This window comes from Silene latifolia, chromosome 1 (assembly GCF_048544455.1).
Source record: "Silene latifolia isolate original U9 population chromosome 1, ASM4854445v1, whole genome shotgun sequence".
NCBI classification, from domain to species: Eukaryota; Viridiplantae; Streptophyta; class Magnoliopsida; order Caryophyllales; family Caryophyllaceae; genus Silene; species Silene latifolia.
Window position 1 is genome coordinate 29,237,850 of NC_133526.1, and position 18,353 is coordinate 29,256,202.

The 18,353-nt window shown below is 34.1% G+C and overlaps 1 protein-coding gene across 1 annotated transcript; it reads left to right on the forward strand.

Moving 5' to 3' along the window:
* Positions 1-2,686: 2,686 nt before the first annotated feature.
* LOC141602022 (mitochondrial import inner membrane translocase subunit TIM8) lies at positions 2,687-5,338 on the forward strand. The gene is made up of 2 exons (XM_074422334.1): positions 2,687-2,844; positions 4,981-5,338. The coding sequence occupies exons 1-2, from the start codon at positions 2,806-2,808 to the stop codon at positions 5,167-5,169; spliced, it is 228 nt and encodes a 75-aa protein (XP_074278435.1). The 5' UTR covers positions 2,687-2,805; the 3' UTR covers positions 5,170-5,338.
* The last annotated feature ends 13,015 nt before the right edge of the window (positions 5,339-18,353 follow it).

The window sequence follows — 18,353 nt, forward strand, 5'->3', positions numbered from 1 at the left end:
ATCAATGCAATGATGACCAAGCGTCTCCCAGACGCCCATTCGTATCTCTCCGCCCATTCACCTCCCTCAACAAATTTTCAAGCATCGCCTTCTCCGCCGGCCACATGATCGACCAAGCTAAGTAGCGCCGCCGAGGGCAATCAAAAACAATCGGCTCACTCAACCCCGGTCTCGGCCAACGTCGGTTCCTTTTCCACATCGGATGCCCTTTGACACATCCATGTGGAGGGGGATATATGGTACGGCCTCGAAAGACCAGGCCGAGGCAACCGGAAGCCGCCGCAGAAGAAGCCGATACAGAAAATTTTTACAAATTACTTACGCAGAATATACGCTCAAGCATACATCGGAGCCCATACCACGGCATAGACTACGCTGGGGGCAAATTGATGGGGCATATTCTGCACCGCTGACCAAGTCAACATATTGAGCAAGGTCAAAGATATCCACAGCAAGTCAACGACTTAGACAACTAGCCGATGCAGCCCCATCGGCTGTCACTGGTCTCGACATGGCAAACACCAAAAGGGACACATATCCGCGTACTCATATCCAAGACCCTCGGCCGACCTGCCATAGGTCCATCGGCCGAGGGTAGAACGGTCTTTCCACCTGCTAGCCACTTGGCCACTTGGCCACTACGTGACAAAAGGTGAAGGCCTATAAATACTCCTCAACCTTCATTGAGGAAAGGATCCAACTAATCCACAACTAAACCTAAATACACTATTCATCTGGTAATATCTTCCCTCTCTCTCTCTACAATATACATTTAGCCAAGTAACACAACTTAATCCCTTGAGTTTACTGACTTGAGCGTCGGAGTGAGTACGCTTGGCACAAAGCCAAGCCCTCAGTTCGTTCACTGTTGCAGGAGAGGCCGAGAGGAACGATTAAGACCAAAGGAGCATCCAACTCAAGACATTATTCAACAAACCAAGGGTGGTAACTATACCTGCTCTGGAATTACACCCGGAACAATACTAATACATTAAAAGTACATTATTTTAATGTCATAAAAAATTATTGTTAAAGTAAACATATTATTTATAAATGTTAATGTTAAATAATTATAAAAACATAAAATAATATTTATAACGACATAAACAACGATAATAATAAAATGGATTGAACATTAGTAATAGTCGACATTATTAAAATGTTACTAAAAACATTATAATCTAGCTAATGTCATTTTAATTGTTAGTAATGTAATCACGATAATGAAATAGTTTTCAAACTTAAAATTGTGGAATTTAAATAATTATATGTTAACAAAATAGAGTTAATAATGGATTTATTATTCATACTATATCAATTTATATAAATCCTTTTAAAGGATAATCATGCATTCTAAACAACGCTCTAATACCACATGTTAAATATATAAGTCATAACATGAACCATAAGATCTTGAATTACATGATTATCACAAATGTAATTTTATTTTAATAATATTAGAACAAATTAACCTCCGGACAACATGATGATAATAAGTTTTGTTGAATAATAAACCCTTAGTTGAGAAATGAGGTTTCTCTCCCTTTGCCTATAAACCTTTAATGTATGTGTTTGTAATATTTTGTGATGATCTTTGTGATGGACAAATGTCACTATTTATAGGTAGAGAGAGAACCAAATTTCATAACATATAAAATAATATTAACCTTCCATCAAGGTTTAATTAAGATTGAAACTTACTCTTTGAAGTATAACCCTTAATGTTTATTAGCAAATTAATATGAAATATATGTTTTTGAATTGTAACATATTCATTATTTACAAAAGAAAACATCTCTTACTAATGACCATAAAATGAGTAAATAATAACATCTTATGTCATGAATTACATAGATGTTTTCTTACAGACTTTACTCTTGTACATACATTTTTCCATAAAATTTCCATAATATATCCTTTTTCCTAGATCTAATCAATTTAACTCTTACAAATAGCTTTTTCTCTCGGATCGAATCTAATTACTCTATAAATTTGAACAATAGATTACTCCAGTTAATGAATTGATTTGTTGTTTAACAATTAATAATATATTTCTTTTTTAAAATTATTAGGGTTTATAAATTAGTGAAATTAATGTTTACTTGTTTATCAATTACGGATTAATGTTTACTTCTTTACTTTTCTTTTGTGCTTTTACTCCGTTATTGTTCCTTTCATACAAAAGTTGGAAGTATGCTCGTAAAGTCGTATCATTTAGTGATACCCAGTCCTATAGATAAGCATTTGCACTATTATAAATATTGCTTTGCATATGATGCTGTACACGTACACTTTGTTTTTCGTTAATTTTTGCTAAATCAAGCAATATTATAGACACTGACGGAGCAAGGGTTTGCCGGAGCGAGGTCGGCCGGAGAATCATCGACCGACGATTGGACTGACGAGCAAGGGGTGTTGAATGGAGGTGGTGTTGGTGGTGAAGGGAGAAAAAAAATCAATTGGTGAGAGAATGAAAAAAATGACAGGGTAAAATTATAAAATCCGTATGTGAAAAAACACGTCCCAAAAAACCTTGCTCCGTGTCTATTTTTTTACCTTTTTTTTTTTTAAAGTTGGTCATATATTATAAAATGGTCTTATAGGAGAGAGACTTGAAAATTGATATCCATCTTTTTTGGCCCATTTTGAAATGAAAAGCCCATTTATGAGCTCCATATATGTTTAGTCTTAGGTATTGCCGATAAAAGAATTCAATCAATTTAGGGTTTTAGGTAATCCACCATATTTCTAGGGTTTTAGAAATAATATTCATAAATTAATTTCTTCTTTAATCTTACAATTACCATGGATGGCTTTGACCCAGCTACGCAGGCTTTTCTTCAGGTATGTTTTTCCAAATTTCTCCCCTTTTTTCCGTTTTATTGTAGTATTTGATTTGTATTTTGGTACCTTGATTGATTTGTTCGATGATTTATAGTATCGTTTGATATTGAATTGAGGTTTCTTTTGATGGGTAGTTTGTTTTGATGCATGTAATCGAGTTTTTGGTTCATTACGAGAGGTATTTTAATCGAAGGTAAACAAATGATTGAGACGGATGAAGTAGTATTTGATCTTTAATTTGTCGCTTTGTCGGTAATTAGGATGGATGAATTGGTGAATTGGTTATGGTCGGTGATATAGTCATGTTTTTGATCTTTAGTTTGTCGCATTGTTGGTAGCTTGGATGAATGAAATGGTTATGGCGGGTGATATAGTTGAGTTTTTTTATTCCTTACGAGATTTATTTTAATAAATAAATGATTGAGACGGAGGAAGTAGTATATTTGATCTTTAATTTGTCGCGTTGTCGGTGATTTGGACGAATGAATTGGCTATGGCGGGTGATATAGCTGAGTTTTTGATTCTTTACGAGAGGTACTCTAGTCGAAGGCAAATAAATGATTGAGAGTATATTTGATCTTTAATTTGTCGCTTTGCGTTGGTAATTTGGAAGAAAAAATTGGTGATTGTGGGTGCTTTAGGGTTTGATCTAAATCATTGTTCCTCAATTAATGAAATTCTGCTTGAGAAAATTAATGGATATGAACTAATGAAGAGAGATTTATAATTATGGATATGAACATATCTTTATTGTGGAGTGAGTATACGACTGTGAAGACTAGACGATATCAAGGTGTTTTTTTTGGCGTAGATGCCAAATTTTAATGTATAGGACTAAGGAGAGGACTGTTTACTTGTCTGGAAACCTCTTAACTTTATACTCGTTGGATATTGTCGTGGTAAGGTACTTTGAGGTCTATTTGATAGAAAACATGCCAGCGAAGGTGAAAGGGAGGCGAAGGTATTTGTTTCATCTCGGAGATGGAGATTAGTGAAGTTGAAGGGTTGGGGTGTGTATTACCGGCTGATAAGGATATTTTTTCAAAACTTCTATTTCTTATTAGACCTTATTCCTGCATAATATATGGGTGAAAGCGTGATTGTATTACTGAGTGCAAGGAAATTGAAGATCTAACTCTTTAATCTCCCTCTAGTTATTAGATTCGATTATGTGATGATTTGTTACTGGGTCAATTTATTTTGTCTTATGGAGTACTAACTAATTGCTTTCCCGTTCTTAAGAACATAAAGTTTCTGAGATGGATGCATTTACCAAGCCATTAACTATATCACTCCTTTCTTCTTGGTTTTGTCTTGATAGGTTACATATAGTTGATTATTATCATATGATTCGTGTTTTTGGTGCTCACTAAGGTCACCACCTTTTTTGTGCCGAGAGCCGAGGGGGAGGGGGTGAATCTGATACTTATATACGTGCATAGAGCCATGCGAGCTGATCTTGTTAATTTGAAATTTAAAATATGAAAATCAGATAGAAGCCTTAGATTTCATTCACCAAGCTAATAACTTTGTTTCATATGCGGAAGACTTTTCCTGAACGTTATCAGCATTTATATTACTTTTACAACATGCTCTGTATATTGAGGTAAGAATACTCCTGTATTAGATACGATCATACGAGGTACTAGCTAATGAGATATGTTTGGGACCTTATAGAATGAGGTCAGTGAAAAAGAGGCCCAGATTTTCTGATTCTTGTTCGTCACACCGTATCATTTCAGGAAAACATATTTTAATTGTTAAATACTGAAGTCTACCTTACCTTAGAGCAAGGGCCTCTGTGAACCACTAATAAGAACAAGATACTAGACCAGCCCTCTGTTTTTACGGAATTGCAGAATCCCTGGATGCCTTATCTTAGTGCTTCGTGGGCAAAGTATTTGTAAAATCATCAAATTCTATCATCTTACTCTTGTTGCTGTATGTAGCATGGTACTTCCATTACGTCTCCTTGTCTCCCTAGTCTTGTTCACATGACATTTTAGTTCCGAGTCAAGTCAGATGCAGCAATCATCTTTGGTTTATGTTGTAGAACTAGAATGTATATCAAGTTGGAATTCTTGTTCTGTACCTGAAGGTAATTATGTATGTTGATATTGGACTTAAAATTTGCAGCAAGAGCAACAAAAGGCAGTGATTCAAGAACTGATATCGAAGATGACAAGTCAATGCTGGGACAAATGCATTACAAGTACCCCCGGGAGCAAGTTCAGCTCAAGTGAAGCAACTTGCCTTTCTAATTGCGCCCAGCGGTACATGGACATGACCCTTATGATCATAAAAAAGTTCCAATCTAGGCACTAATGTAGGCTTAATCGTTTATCAGCTGAGATTCGGGGTTCTAGATCTCAGTTTACGTTAAAACTCGTGTGTTGAGTTTCTGACTTCTTCCATCTTACTGTTATGTTATGTCGCATTGGATAGTGCAAGATATGTCATTATTTATTAATGTTTTCTGGACTTTACCTAGAAATACTCCTCATCAGTATTGGTTTTAAGTTTCAACCCTCGTCACGAGTATTGTCATACCAATGAATCTTAGCGTGCATAATTGTTCTAAATACCGCCTCAAAAGTATGGTTGTAATGTCCGCGAGACTTTTACAAAGCCGTCATGAATATCATTTTTTAAAATGAGCTAATGACTAATTACTGTAATTAGTGTTACGCCTTCATATGATGATACTAACATTTTCAATCAGCAGTGTCTCCCAAAAGTATAACTCCTATTTGACTTGTGTTCAGATACGGTTAACCCGAATTAGCGACATTCGAGTGACCTGCCTTTTATTCAAACCAAATTGGTTCTGATTTAAACCAATTCTAATTCTGATTATAATTATAATTCTAATTCTAATTCTATAATTCACTTATATTTGAGTTTTTCTCAGCTATGAACTTATGATGAATCTAAATTCATTCTTGATTTGCTTCTAAATTCAATTAGATTCCGAGTCGAGATTTACTATTAGGAGAAGTTTCAGCAGAGGTGTGGACGAATAATACAGGCAAACTTGAAAAAAAGGGCTGAAAAATTAACTAAAACTGTCGATGTTCTCCTTTTCCAGTGGGGATGAGTTCCCCCTACTAGCACCTCACTCGCTTGCTCCCGTTTCATGTTACTTTTAAGCTCTACTTTTGTCGCAAATATTATTGATATTTTCAATCAGTTTTCCCGAGTATTGTTTTGTCTTGCCAAGTCAAGTTAAAACTGTGGAGCGACATGTACAAATGTATCCGTACTAGCTTTAAACCTTTAAGACATCAACATGGGTTAAATATGGAAATTGATCCTCTCTATTTCCTCTCACAATTTCCTTAAATAATAATCAGGGTCGGTCCTAAACATATTGAGGCCCTAGGTAAAATTATAAAATGGGGCCTCAATTTTGGAAAAATACTAGTACTAATAAAATTCAATAAACGAAACAACAGATTCAATTTTGAATTTGAAGAATTGGAACGATGTACCTTATCATTCAACACTTCAATCGTAAAAAAATTTGTAAAAATTGGAATTCTTTCAAAAAGATGATATGAAGAATATAACACAAGACCTCTTATTATTTGGTAAGATGCAAAACCACTGGACCACTTCTTTTATTCTACTTTTTATATGTAGTAAATTTTATTTGACAAAAGACCTCAAGCTATAGCCTATATAGCGGAGTTCTAATTCCGTTCTCAGGGGCCCCTTCTAGACTTGGGCCCTTGTCACTTGACCCAACAAACACCCTTAGGCCTTATGGGCCGGCCCTGATAATAATTTCCTCTTTCACCCTCATTTTTCTTTATTTTTATGCGTAAATTTAAAACCGTTAGATGTTGTAAATATGCGATCCGAGTCATTAATAGATACTCGCCTCTAAAGAAATGGAGAGAAAATGTGTTCATTAAATATGTGGTACAAAACGTTGTTAACCGATGCTCAAAAGTTTGGTTGCTCGGATTGTTGTTATTTGTTGTTCAAAATGGAAAGTAAGCTGATTCAACAATCCATTTATCCTATTATTCCTACCTCGGATTACTTTACTCTAACAAAACTCTTTACCTACTTCATACACCTAAAGCATGTTCATGTAAGTTGTAAAGTAATTCTTGAATTATGTAGGGAAAGGGATCTCTTTCGAGGTGTTGAAGCATGTAGATTCGATTCAATTTTCGTTTTTGTATATATGATGTTTTCACTTTTAAAATTAGGTTTAGAATTTAAAACAAAAGTTATTTTGAAGAAACTGATCAAAACTTATTGTATCACATCTATAGATTTGCTGAATAACACTATTTAACAAAATTGTACATAAAAGTTCGTTTACTTTTACATTTTGAAAGATATTACTCGTAGGTTGAATACTCCATATCACAAGATTCAACTAGTTATGAAGGGAAAGGGACCTCTTTCGAGGCGTTAAAGCATGTAGATCCGATTCAACCCATATTAAAAGATAGGGCTTTTCTACGATGTACCCCTGTATTTTTCCAAACTATAACACATATACCCTTCATTTTTAAGAAACATCTGATATACTCCTGAACTTCAAGATTAGTACCTAAAATACCATAAGTATCCAAATTCGAATTTTTTAATGATTATATATTGTCACAAAAAAACTGTACACCGATGAGAAAATAAGGATTATATTGCTGGCTTTACGAATTTTGGATGAGTAATCAACCAAAACAACCAAAAATAATATTTAAAATCGTAAAACTTTAATTATAAGCATTTAGGGTATTTCTCGAAAATATTATTGAGTTCAGGGGTATTTTGTGTGATTATAAAAAACAGAGGGTATATCGTAGAATTTGAAAATGATTCCCCATCATATGGCTAGATTACAAACTAATTCCCACTATATAGTGATTTGAAACATAATTCACACCATATAGTTGAAATAGGTTTGGATAACCCAAGGCAAAAGGTATGTAAAAAAAAACTTAAAATTAAATTTTCCTTGAGTAAGGTCTTGTGAAATAATTTATTTCGTACATATTGTTTCATTAATATGAACTTTTTAAGACTATAAATCACAATTATTTCACATAAAATTTACAATATTTATTTTATTAAAAATACATGTTCCTGCTTTACTATATTTTTAATAAGAAATAATTTGATTATATTTAAATTGAATTTAACCTTATATTTAAATATACTTTCAGTTCAATCTTAAATGTAAAAACATATAAACTATTTTAATATGATTATAAAATATTATCATTAATTCTAAATAATTTCCAAGAATTATATTTTAATAAAACATAATTATAAATAAATGCCGAAAAAAAGCTAGTGTAAAACTTGTCGCCTTAACAACCGCAAAAAGTCAAACACGAGCTTTATAATGAAAATGAGGAAGTAGTTAATTTAAGTAAAAAAACATGTTTTTTTTTTCTCATACCGTCACTTGGTCTATCAAACCAGTCTGGCAAGTTGAGACATAGGTCGGGTCATGTGGGTCAAAATACAAATCGAGTTACAATAGGTCTTGGTATAGACGGGTGGGGCGAACAGACGAGTAAAGACCTCTAATAAAATGGGTAGGGGGGGACAAGGTGGGGCATCCCCATGTGCTTCCCACTTTATGACAAATGGGTATTTTGTGAGGGAAAATGGTATCCGTCTATACGTATAGACGGATAGTGTCCGTCTATAATGAGAATTTGTGATCGAGTTATATGTGTCAGTATTAGGGTTAAAGTTAATTTAAATTCTTTGATCATATTCGTGATTTAAATGATAATATTATATATAATATTCTAGGTGAATTAATTATAAAATATACTATGTATTATTTGAGTTTACATTTAAGAAACAATATGTATGAAATAATTTATTCATCAAACCTTCTCTTTTCGCATTGTGAGGCGTGCGTTCACCCAGGGACGGATCTAAAGGATGATTTATGTCAGCCGACCCCAAATCATTTTGGGATTAAGGCTCTGACGTTGTTGTTAGAAGGTGATTGGAGTGAAACACACATTCATCAAACCTTGCCCAGGAAAAATTATACATAAAAGTTATAAAACGTCTTACTTATATATTGTGACTCGTGAGAGATACAAGATATTAGGCTTAATTTATCCCAAGATAGAAGTTGGGTGTGGATTAGGGATGACAATGAATCCCAAATCCTATCTAAAATTCGGGATTCAGATTCAACATATCGGATCTGGATCGCAATCTTTTGAATCTACTGGGCATGAATTTGGATCGAATCCATATAAGTAGAAACGAGTCTGCATATATATATGAATCCTTTGACCGAGATCCAGACCCTCCCTTAGATTCATCTTTTTTTTTTTTTAAATTGATTGGTAAAAAAATGGTAAAATTATATCTTTTATTAAATTCTTTCATAAATTAAACTTTGAGTTTTTCCAATTGACATTTTTCGATTAAATAAATACATTGTTACTCCGTACTATTATTGTAATTTTATGAAATTTTGAATTTTTTTAAAATTAGATCCTGTCAATTTGGATATGGATATGATATTTCTGATCTCGTGGAATCATGGATCAATAGCGAATCTGGATTCATTACGAGACACTCTAATTTAACAGGGATGAAAATAATAAAAAGTAAACATAACTACAAATTAAAAGTAATTTATTTAGGATTATATGATTGTTTCAATCAATATAGAAATGGGGTTAAATCTATTACTCTGTATAAAAATGGGGCTTCACAGGCGGCACGTTGTACTCTCTAGGATCAAGCGATTGAGTAGCGTTACTACGATTGCTTGATGAATAGAGTGTTACATATACGGTTCAGTATCATTATTAGGAATATCATTAAATAAGATGTATAATATCAGATAAAATTAAATCGTCTTATAAATTATCCAAATTTTGTTTTAAAGTTTTTATAATTAGAGAGTGTGCAGCAAAGAGTAGGGGTTGATATGTGAACACAGTCGTTTGGTTGGTAATAAATGCAGCACACTGAATTGTAGAGGCTATTTGCAGTACTTGTTGTCTAGTATACAACTAATTGCATGTATGCTTCAAAACGAAACATGATGAGTCGAGATCATACTTGTTTGGCATCTCATTATCATGGAGGTTGAGAGAGAGGAGGTTATTGGCTTACGTTAGTTTGGGGACACTTCCACGTTTCCTTTTCATTTCTTATGGATATAAATTATAAACACATTATTATTCTTACTCCTATTTGCGTATTCCCTTCTATATGGGGAAACCCTAGGATTAACAACCTGTTTTTCATCATAATAAATAGGGTTTCATGTTTCATCCCCTTTTTGTCTTTAGCTTGCAATATCATATTTATTGAACAAAAATGAATCACTATATTACCATTTAAATGTGCCATTTATTATTCACAAACCCCAAACATAAAAAAAATGGTTTAGAATACGGATCTTTACTACCCCAAGTATTACTAAATACTCCCTCCATTCAACTCCACTTTGCAACTATGCTTTTTGCGCGGGTATTAAGAAACGGATTAAAAAAACTATTAAAAGTACATAGGGAAAGGGAATGGTGGGGTTAAAGATATTAAAAAAATATAAAGGTGAGTTTTATGGTGGATTTGTGTGGGGTATGAATGACATTTTTTGTAAATATAGATTTTCAATAAGGATAGAAAAGTCTTTTACATGTCCAAATAAGGAAACCTGTAAAGTGGAGTTGAATGGACGGAAATAGAATACTTGTAAAGTGGAGTTGAATGGAGGGAGTAGTACATATTATTCCATTAAACATATGATAAATAGCTTGTGGTACAATGGTTAAGGCTTTGGTTCCACCAGTTGACTCGAGTTTGAATCCCTTTACATGCATATATATGCTATTTTTTTTGGCTACCTTATACATTAAATCTTGGATCCGCCACACTAGATTAGAATTTATTTATTAATTTGGTATTATTGTGCACCTATTCAAGACGGCCGAGATTGGAGGAGACCGGGTTAATATTTTAAACTTGACGACAAGGAATGGACCGAACCTGTAAGACCATGATATCCCATCGCTCATCTACTCTCATTCTAACATAGCCTAATTGAAGTGTGACAATGTTGAATTAAAGATCACACCTAAACAACAATTCACAAAGTTCCATGTTCAAATCCTCTTATCCTTGATATTGTATTACCCATGTGGCTCATTTGACACCAAAATATAACTAGTCTTAAGAAACAAGTGAACAACACTAATTCCGGTCTTTCTGGTTTAGACTAGAATAAACGAAAATAGGAATCCTAAAAACCCTTGAACCGGTGACCTGACTAAAATTTCTTAATTACGATTCCGGTCTTTTAAATTCTGGCCCGTTTCAGTCTAATTTACCGGTTTGCACCAACCCGTGAATCGGGATCATTCCTATTGGGCAGTATACTCAAAACTTGACAACACTACCTAAGATTCGAGATTTAGGTGGAGAAAATGACCACCTTTAATTGACACACCCTTGTGATGTAATTGGGAGAATAGTAAGTATTTTAGTGACATTCATTGGTAGTCCTCGATTTCCGTACGGCATATGGACCTCTTCTATTACAAATACAATACGAGATAGATAGATAGATTCAGGGGCGGACCCAGAAATTTTTATTTGGTGTAGCAAAATTTTAGATATACCTTTATCGTTTCGCAGCCATATTCAAGAATTACTTTATATATGGGACGAGAAATAGTGTTATGTATTAAACATACCGTTTGATGTCCATATTCAATAATCATTATGTGCGAGACAAATACTTTTATATTAATAAAGAAATGTTTTTGCTAATGATACAACACGAATTAGGAGATGAACAATGTTTATTAAAAATTTTATGCATGTAACAACAAAATTATCCCAACAAAAGACTAATAGAGTAATAGGTAATGAACCACTAAACAACTAATTATGTGGTCGTAAAGAGGAATTTAGCCAAATGCATTAGGGTAATGCTAAATACAACCCATTGGGTTGTATTTAAGCATTAAATACCTTCTAATTTGGGTATTAACTTAGGAATTAAGAACTAAATTACACATTAACCAATACATTTAATGCATATATCAAGAATTTATTTCCTCTTTTAGTTTCTTAAATACAACCCAGTGGGTTGTATTTATCATTACCCAATGCATTATCCTCTGCAAATTACTCATTTCTAACAACTCCCCCTAATTAATGGCTTAATCATTTGGATTTAAAGTTTCATTTGCTGGAAACAATTAGGATTTTAAAAAGCATAATAATAATAATAATAATAATAATAATAATAATCACGAGTATTAATTGCTTTGTTATGGAAATTTAAAATTGTAATTAATTAGGAGTTAAGTTTGAGAAAAGGAGTTAATAGTGGCTTCATAAATTACACCGTTTAAAGTAACAATTAACATGGGAAATATAGTTGTCAAGAGAAAAAGCATTTAATGAGGGATTAATGGTGTAGCAAAACCCTATTTTCTCATGCATTTTTTTTAGTATGGTGTAGCAATTGCCACACCAAGCTATAACGTGGGTCCGCCCCTGGATAGATTGGTAGCAAGCTAGCTACTACTTAGCTAGGCTCTTCTTACCTAAATAATTAGGTGTGTGTCCCTTTTATTTTGTAAGTCTCTAATCATTGTGTATGTGTCACTCGCAGGGGCGAAGCCAGGATTCTAAATATGGGGTAGCGAAAAAATATACATCATAATAGTAAAAAGAAAAAAATCATACCGCGAGAGAATAAATATACATGACTCCTAAATTACAAGCCAAGCACGAAAGAAACAAAAAACTAAACCGCGACAAAAACCGTATATCCTAATTTTCCCATGTTTTATCTCGTTTTAGTAATTACTGCGTGAGAATGTTGCATTATATAAAAGACAACTCATATATTAATCTTAAATGAATAATTTTTTTTATTAAATATACCTTCTCACGGTATAATACCGTCATCTATAATTTTTGACTTTGTTTTTATCTTCCTAAAAAATTACTAAGGAAAAAAATATCATGTTAACAATTAATTAAATTTAATGAGGAGTTGAGAATGATGAGGAAAAGTAAAAAAGAAAAAAAAACCTAAAATAGAAGACATTGAGAATGATGAGGAAAATAAAAATTAAATTAAATTAGAAGGTAGAGGGAGTTGAACACATGACTTGTTGCACAGTTCCATGTGATTCTACCACTGGAACACAATTTCTTTAATGATGTAATAGCTTGCTTTCTTTTCATTATACTGTTATTATTAGAGTTGGGATAGCACAAAATCGACTTCTTAATTAATTTTTTTTCGCTTGGGGTAGCGGCGGCTACCCGTTGCTACCAGCTCGCTTCGCCCCTGGTCACTCGGCTTACCATACCATGCTATGTTAATGCATTGGTCTTACTTCCTTGTGATCGGTCTCTATGAAGCCAAGTCTCAATACATGACTAATGATTAATGAGTAATCACCTCACTCTTCTTGTTCTTAACAACACTATAATGATATATAACGTGTCAATTTATCATGCGTATTCCATATACATCGGTCAGGTCTGGTGCCACACTAAAAATATACTAAACCACAAACATTTTTACAAAATTTTCAACATTGTTGCACTATTCATGCATGTGAGGGAAGGGTCGTGGAGTAGCTAATAATGTTGTGGTATTATCAATTTCCTAAATATAAGCAGAGTTTTGCTTTACACTCAATTATTGGTAACACAATCAAGGACACTAACCATACTTTATTTATCGAGTAGCTAAAGAGACTTAGGGTCTTAAGATTTCACAACTTTTACATATCATGTTTTTTTGGCAGCTTATTTATATATGATGTTCGGTATAACTATTTCAAATTTTATCTAATGCCTTTCCCGATGGAAGGAAGAATGTTAATTGAAGCAGGACAGTTTAGATCTTGCAGAAACTGTGTATACCCTGTTACAGATCAACCATGGGTAACACCAAATCCAAATCCCAATTATTTGGACTACTCACACCACTGAATATGACTCAATAATGTAATCTTGCCTACTTTTCAACCATCTCTTGCCCTAAATCAATTACTTATATGAGTGAGGTTAATCATAAAGCTTAGTGACATCTCTTAATAACACTATTTCACACCGCGAAACTTAATTAACGTTTCTTTTTTGCCATGGTAGCATAATGGGGTAAGATGACAATGACTAAGTGCCAAAGTGGTATTCCTACATATACATAATCTTACATATATACAAAGGTTTAAGCAACAAAAGAAGTTCGAAGTTGTCGTTCAAACCATTGGAGATACGGCAAGAGATTTTGGTTGAATTGAATTGATTATCATAGAGTAGTATAGTAAGACATCATATCTTATCTTGGCAAAGTGTGTTAGATACTACCACTCTCACATGTTCTATTAATTAACGCACTTACCTTCTAAAGACGTCTCCACTTCGATAATTCAATACGTAAATGGTTCTTTCAAGTTCACTTATATTGAACAAAAAGGTTATTTTACTATGTTTACTCGACGCCTTTTTATCATAGTTCTACATGAAACGTTGTCGGACACCTGTATACAAATTACACAAATATTTCTTAGAGTTTACGTAATGTCTACCTTTAGAACTTATTACAAAAATACAAAGTACGTTAAAAAACCTATATAAATAAAGATTAATAATGCGAATATATCATGAGAAATTGAAATTTTCAACTTATTTAACTAGGGACGAAGTTAGGTCCAAGTTCTACCAAGGGCCAAAACATCATTCTTATCTATACTTAACTTCATCTCTGTACTTAACTTTTTGAAAAGTTTGTCCGCGTCATGGCATGGTCATCCTATACTTAACTTCATCTTTATACTTAACTATTACATAGTGAAGTAGTCTTGTGAGTTATTTGATACTCCGTTTAAGTTTTTAATACATATCCTAGGAATATATTTGAAAAAATCATTTTTCTTATAAGTCTTTTTTATCCGTGTCTTGACTAACTTTCTTTTTCCCTAACCTTAATTATTTCAGATACTTTCAATGAAATATTTTTCCTTAAGTATCTGTTTGGATAGGAGGATTTGGAGGGAAAGAGAGGGGAGGGAAAGGAAGGGATGATAAATCCTTTGTTTGGTTAGCAAAATGGAGGTGGAGGGATTTTGAAGGAAGGGAAAATGAATCCCTCCACTTCCCCCCTCCAAGCCAAATTATTTCCTCTCCAACAAAGGCAAGATTTGGAGGGAAAATGACCTCCTCCATTCTCCCTCCCCTTCCCTTCCCTCCCTTTCTCTTCCCCCCTTCTCCCTCCCCTCCATTTCCCTCCACTTTTGCTATCCAAACACACCCTAAAAGTTCTTTTTCAAAAAGGATTTATAGACTTGTATTCATCTTCTCCAAATTTTTTTCCTTATGATTTCAAATACACACATATATCTTGATATTTCCAATTTATTTTTAATTATAATATAGAAGGTAACTTTGTCTTATTAAAAAAAAGGAAAAAATCGTATGTAAAACCGTTTTGCATATGAAATCACTATATAAAGACAATTAATAATACCCCACACACATTTTAACTATTTAAGTAGCTACTAATAAAAGTAGTTACTTAAGGGATATTTAAGGTAATTGACTACTGATTTTGCACTAATACTCGTGTAAAACCGTCTTTTATATAAATATACTGGAACGAAGACAAAAACAAATAATTGGCCAGTCGAGAAGCCTAACTTAATATCTTACGGAGTATAATGCTGCGCACGATTGAGAAAAAAACTGTAAAGAAAGCCAAAGAGCAATCAGATAAAGCGCAATAAGGTTGTAAATATATTTGTATACTCTTAATATGGTTGTTTAGTTCTAAATATCTCTAGTGTTTTGCCACCTTCTTCTTTTAAGACATCTATGAGATTATAACTCTAGTTAACTAACTATACTTGTAATCTAACTAGTCAATAGTCAGTTGACTTGTACATAGTGGTATATAAACTCTGTATCTAGACACTTGTAAGTTAACACATTCATAAATAATAAACACAATTCTATTTACTCTCTCTCTCTCTAGAAACTTCTTATTACATTTCCATTGTAGCTTAATCAAGCTTTACTTCAATGGAAGACTACTGAAGTGAGAGCTGGAGTTTCATATGGTATCAGAGCAGATTCCGATCCTATTCTACGCTTCCGCCATTGATTCTCGGTACTTTCGAGGTTCATCTATGTCGTTTACCTAATTCTCTACTCGCGATTATTCTTCGCTAATTAGGTCAAACTTCGATTCCTTCAATTCTTTACATTTTTCGCCTAATTCATTTCGCGATTCTTCTTCTTCGCACAATTAGGTTTATATTTTTCAGTTTTCCCTAATTTCTTTGATTGCGATTCCGATTTTTCGCAAAATTAGGTCAAAACTTTTCACTACTTCTAATTTCTTCTTCAGTTGATTTCGCCTCAATTAAATTCAATTTTTCTTCGAATTACTTGAAATTCATCATCAAAATGCCGGAATCCTTGACTCCAAATGCTGCTGCGAACTCTTATGATCTCTATGACGATCCTCTATACGTCACGCCAACTGATCAGCCTAGTCTTCGTATCGTCACGGATCTCTTTAATGGCAATAACTTCGTTTCCTGGAAGCGAGAGGTCTATCTTGCTCTTCTTGCCAAGAACAAAGAAGGCTTTGTTGACGGCTCATTCAAGATGCCTGATGTGAAGGACAAGCGTCATAAGCAATGGAAGCGCTGTGACATTCTGGTTTCCAAATGGATCACATTTGCTATTGTTCCAGCAATTCGTGAGACTTTACTCTATACTTCAAGCACTAAGGAGTTATGGACTGAACTGAATGATCGCTATGGTCAAACCAGTGGTCTGGAAATTTATCAACTGAAGAAGGAGCTTGGTGACATCAAGCAAGAAGGCTCATCTCTTGTCGAATACTACAGCAAGCTCAAAAGATCTTGGGAGAGCATTGATTCCTTAGATCCTATACCACTGTGCACATGTGGTGCTCTTGATCAATGTTCTTGCTCTTTACTGAAGAGGATTGTGGACAGAGAGTCCGTGTCCAAGCTTATTCACTTCCTTATGGGCCTACACTCTTCCTATGAAAGTGTCAAGACTACTGTCCTAACTATGGAGCCCTTGCCTCCTCTGAATAAGGCACTTTCTTTGCTGCATCAGGTGGAACGTCAGAAACAAATATCAGATGCTGTGGAGGTTTTGGCAGAAGCTAATGCATATGCCAGTGTCAAGAAGAATGTGTGGAAGAGGCAAAAGGTGGATTCTGACATGCCTGAGGAAGAGGTCAAGGTTTGTTCTTACTGCAACAACATTGGTCATACTAGGGAGGAATGCTATAAGCTGAAGACTTGTGAATTCTGTGGAAAACAAGGTCACATTCAGGACATCTGCTATAAGTACAAGGCTTACCTCAGGAATGGGAAGGGTAAGAACAAAGGCAAGACTGTCACACAAGCTAAGGGACCATTCCAGAATGTTTACCAGAGGGGTGCACACAATGTAGATGTGGTGACTCATTCTGACGGGTCTTCACAGCCTCAGACTCCTTTGGATGATGGTGGTTCATCTTCTCATCAGTCTTTTGATCATGACATGGTGGAAGGCTTGGTGGACACTGTTGTACAAAAGGTTTTGTATGCAATGAACGGGAAAAACACAGCTGGTTCTTCTGGTGCATCTGCACATTTTGCCTCAACTAATTTTGCAGGTAAAATTATCACTTCCGCTGTTAATTCTGTTGGATATTCAGCTTTAAAATCTGATTGGATTGTTGATACTGGCGCGTCCGATCATATGACTTTTAATAGATCCTTATTGCACAATATAAGAGTCCTAGAGAAACCAATATTTGTTGGCTTACCTGATGGGAACATTAAGATTGTTCACGAAATTGGTGATGTTCATCTGTCATATGCTATTATGCTTAGAAATGTGTTCTTTATCCCTGACTTTAGACAAAATTTGTTGTCCATTGGTAAATTGACAGTAGATTCTCAAGTAACTGTCATTTTTACTCATAATGGATGTGTGTTCCAGGACCTTTCAAGTAAGGTTACTCTTGGAACTGGACACAAGGAAGGAGACCTCTACTGGTTCAGGCAGCAAGAGGCCAGAACACAGTATAATAATAGTAGTGCTAGTTACTTAAATAAGTCAGCTTTTTGTAACATGTCTAGTGATTTGCAACTCTTTCATGCTAGGCTAGGACATAGTTCTTGTGAAAAGCTGAGACACATTGATGCTTGTAAGCAATTTCATTGTAAGCAGTTCTTTTGTGAGACATGTGTACTGTCAAAACATCATATTTTGCCTTTTAAAAGAAGTGTATCACATGCTAAACACTGTTTTGACTTGTTGCATATTGATTTGTGGGGACCTTATAGAATTCTTTCCACAAATGGGTCTAAGTACTTCATTACAATAGTAGATGATTGTTCTAGAAGTACGTGGACTTTTTTACTTCAAAGTAAATACCAAGTGCATAATACTCTTAAGAATTTTTTGGCTTATGTTGAGACTCAATTTGCCACAAA

Bases quoted from the DNA above. Each gene is read 5' to 3' on its own strand.
- LOC141602022 (XM_074422334.1), top strand. From the start codon at position 2,806: ATGGATGGCTTTGACCCAGCTACGCAGGCTTTTCTTCAG. The intron at 2,845-4,980 runs GTATGTTTTTCC...TAAAATTTGCAG, and splicing joins CTACGCAGGCTTTTCTTCAG to CAAGAGCAACAAAAGGCAGT.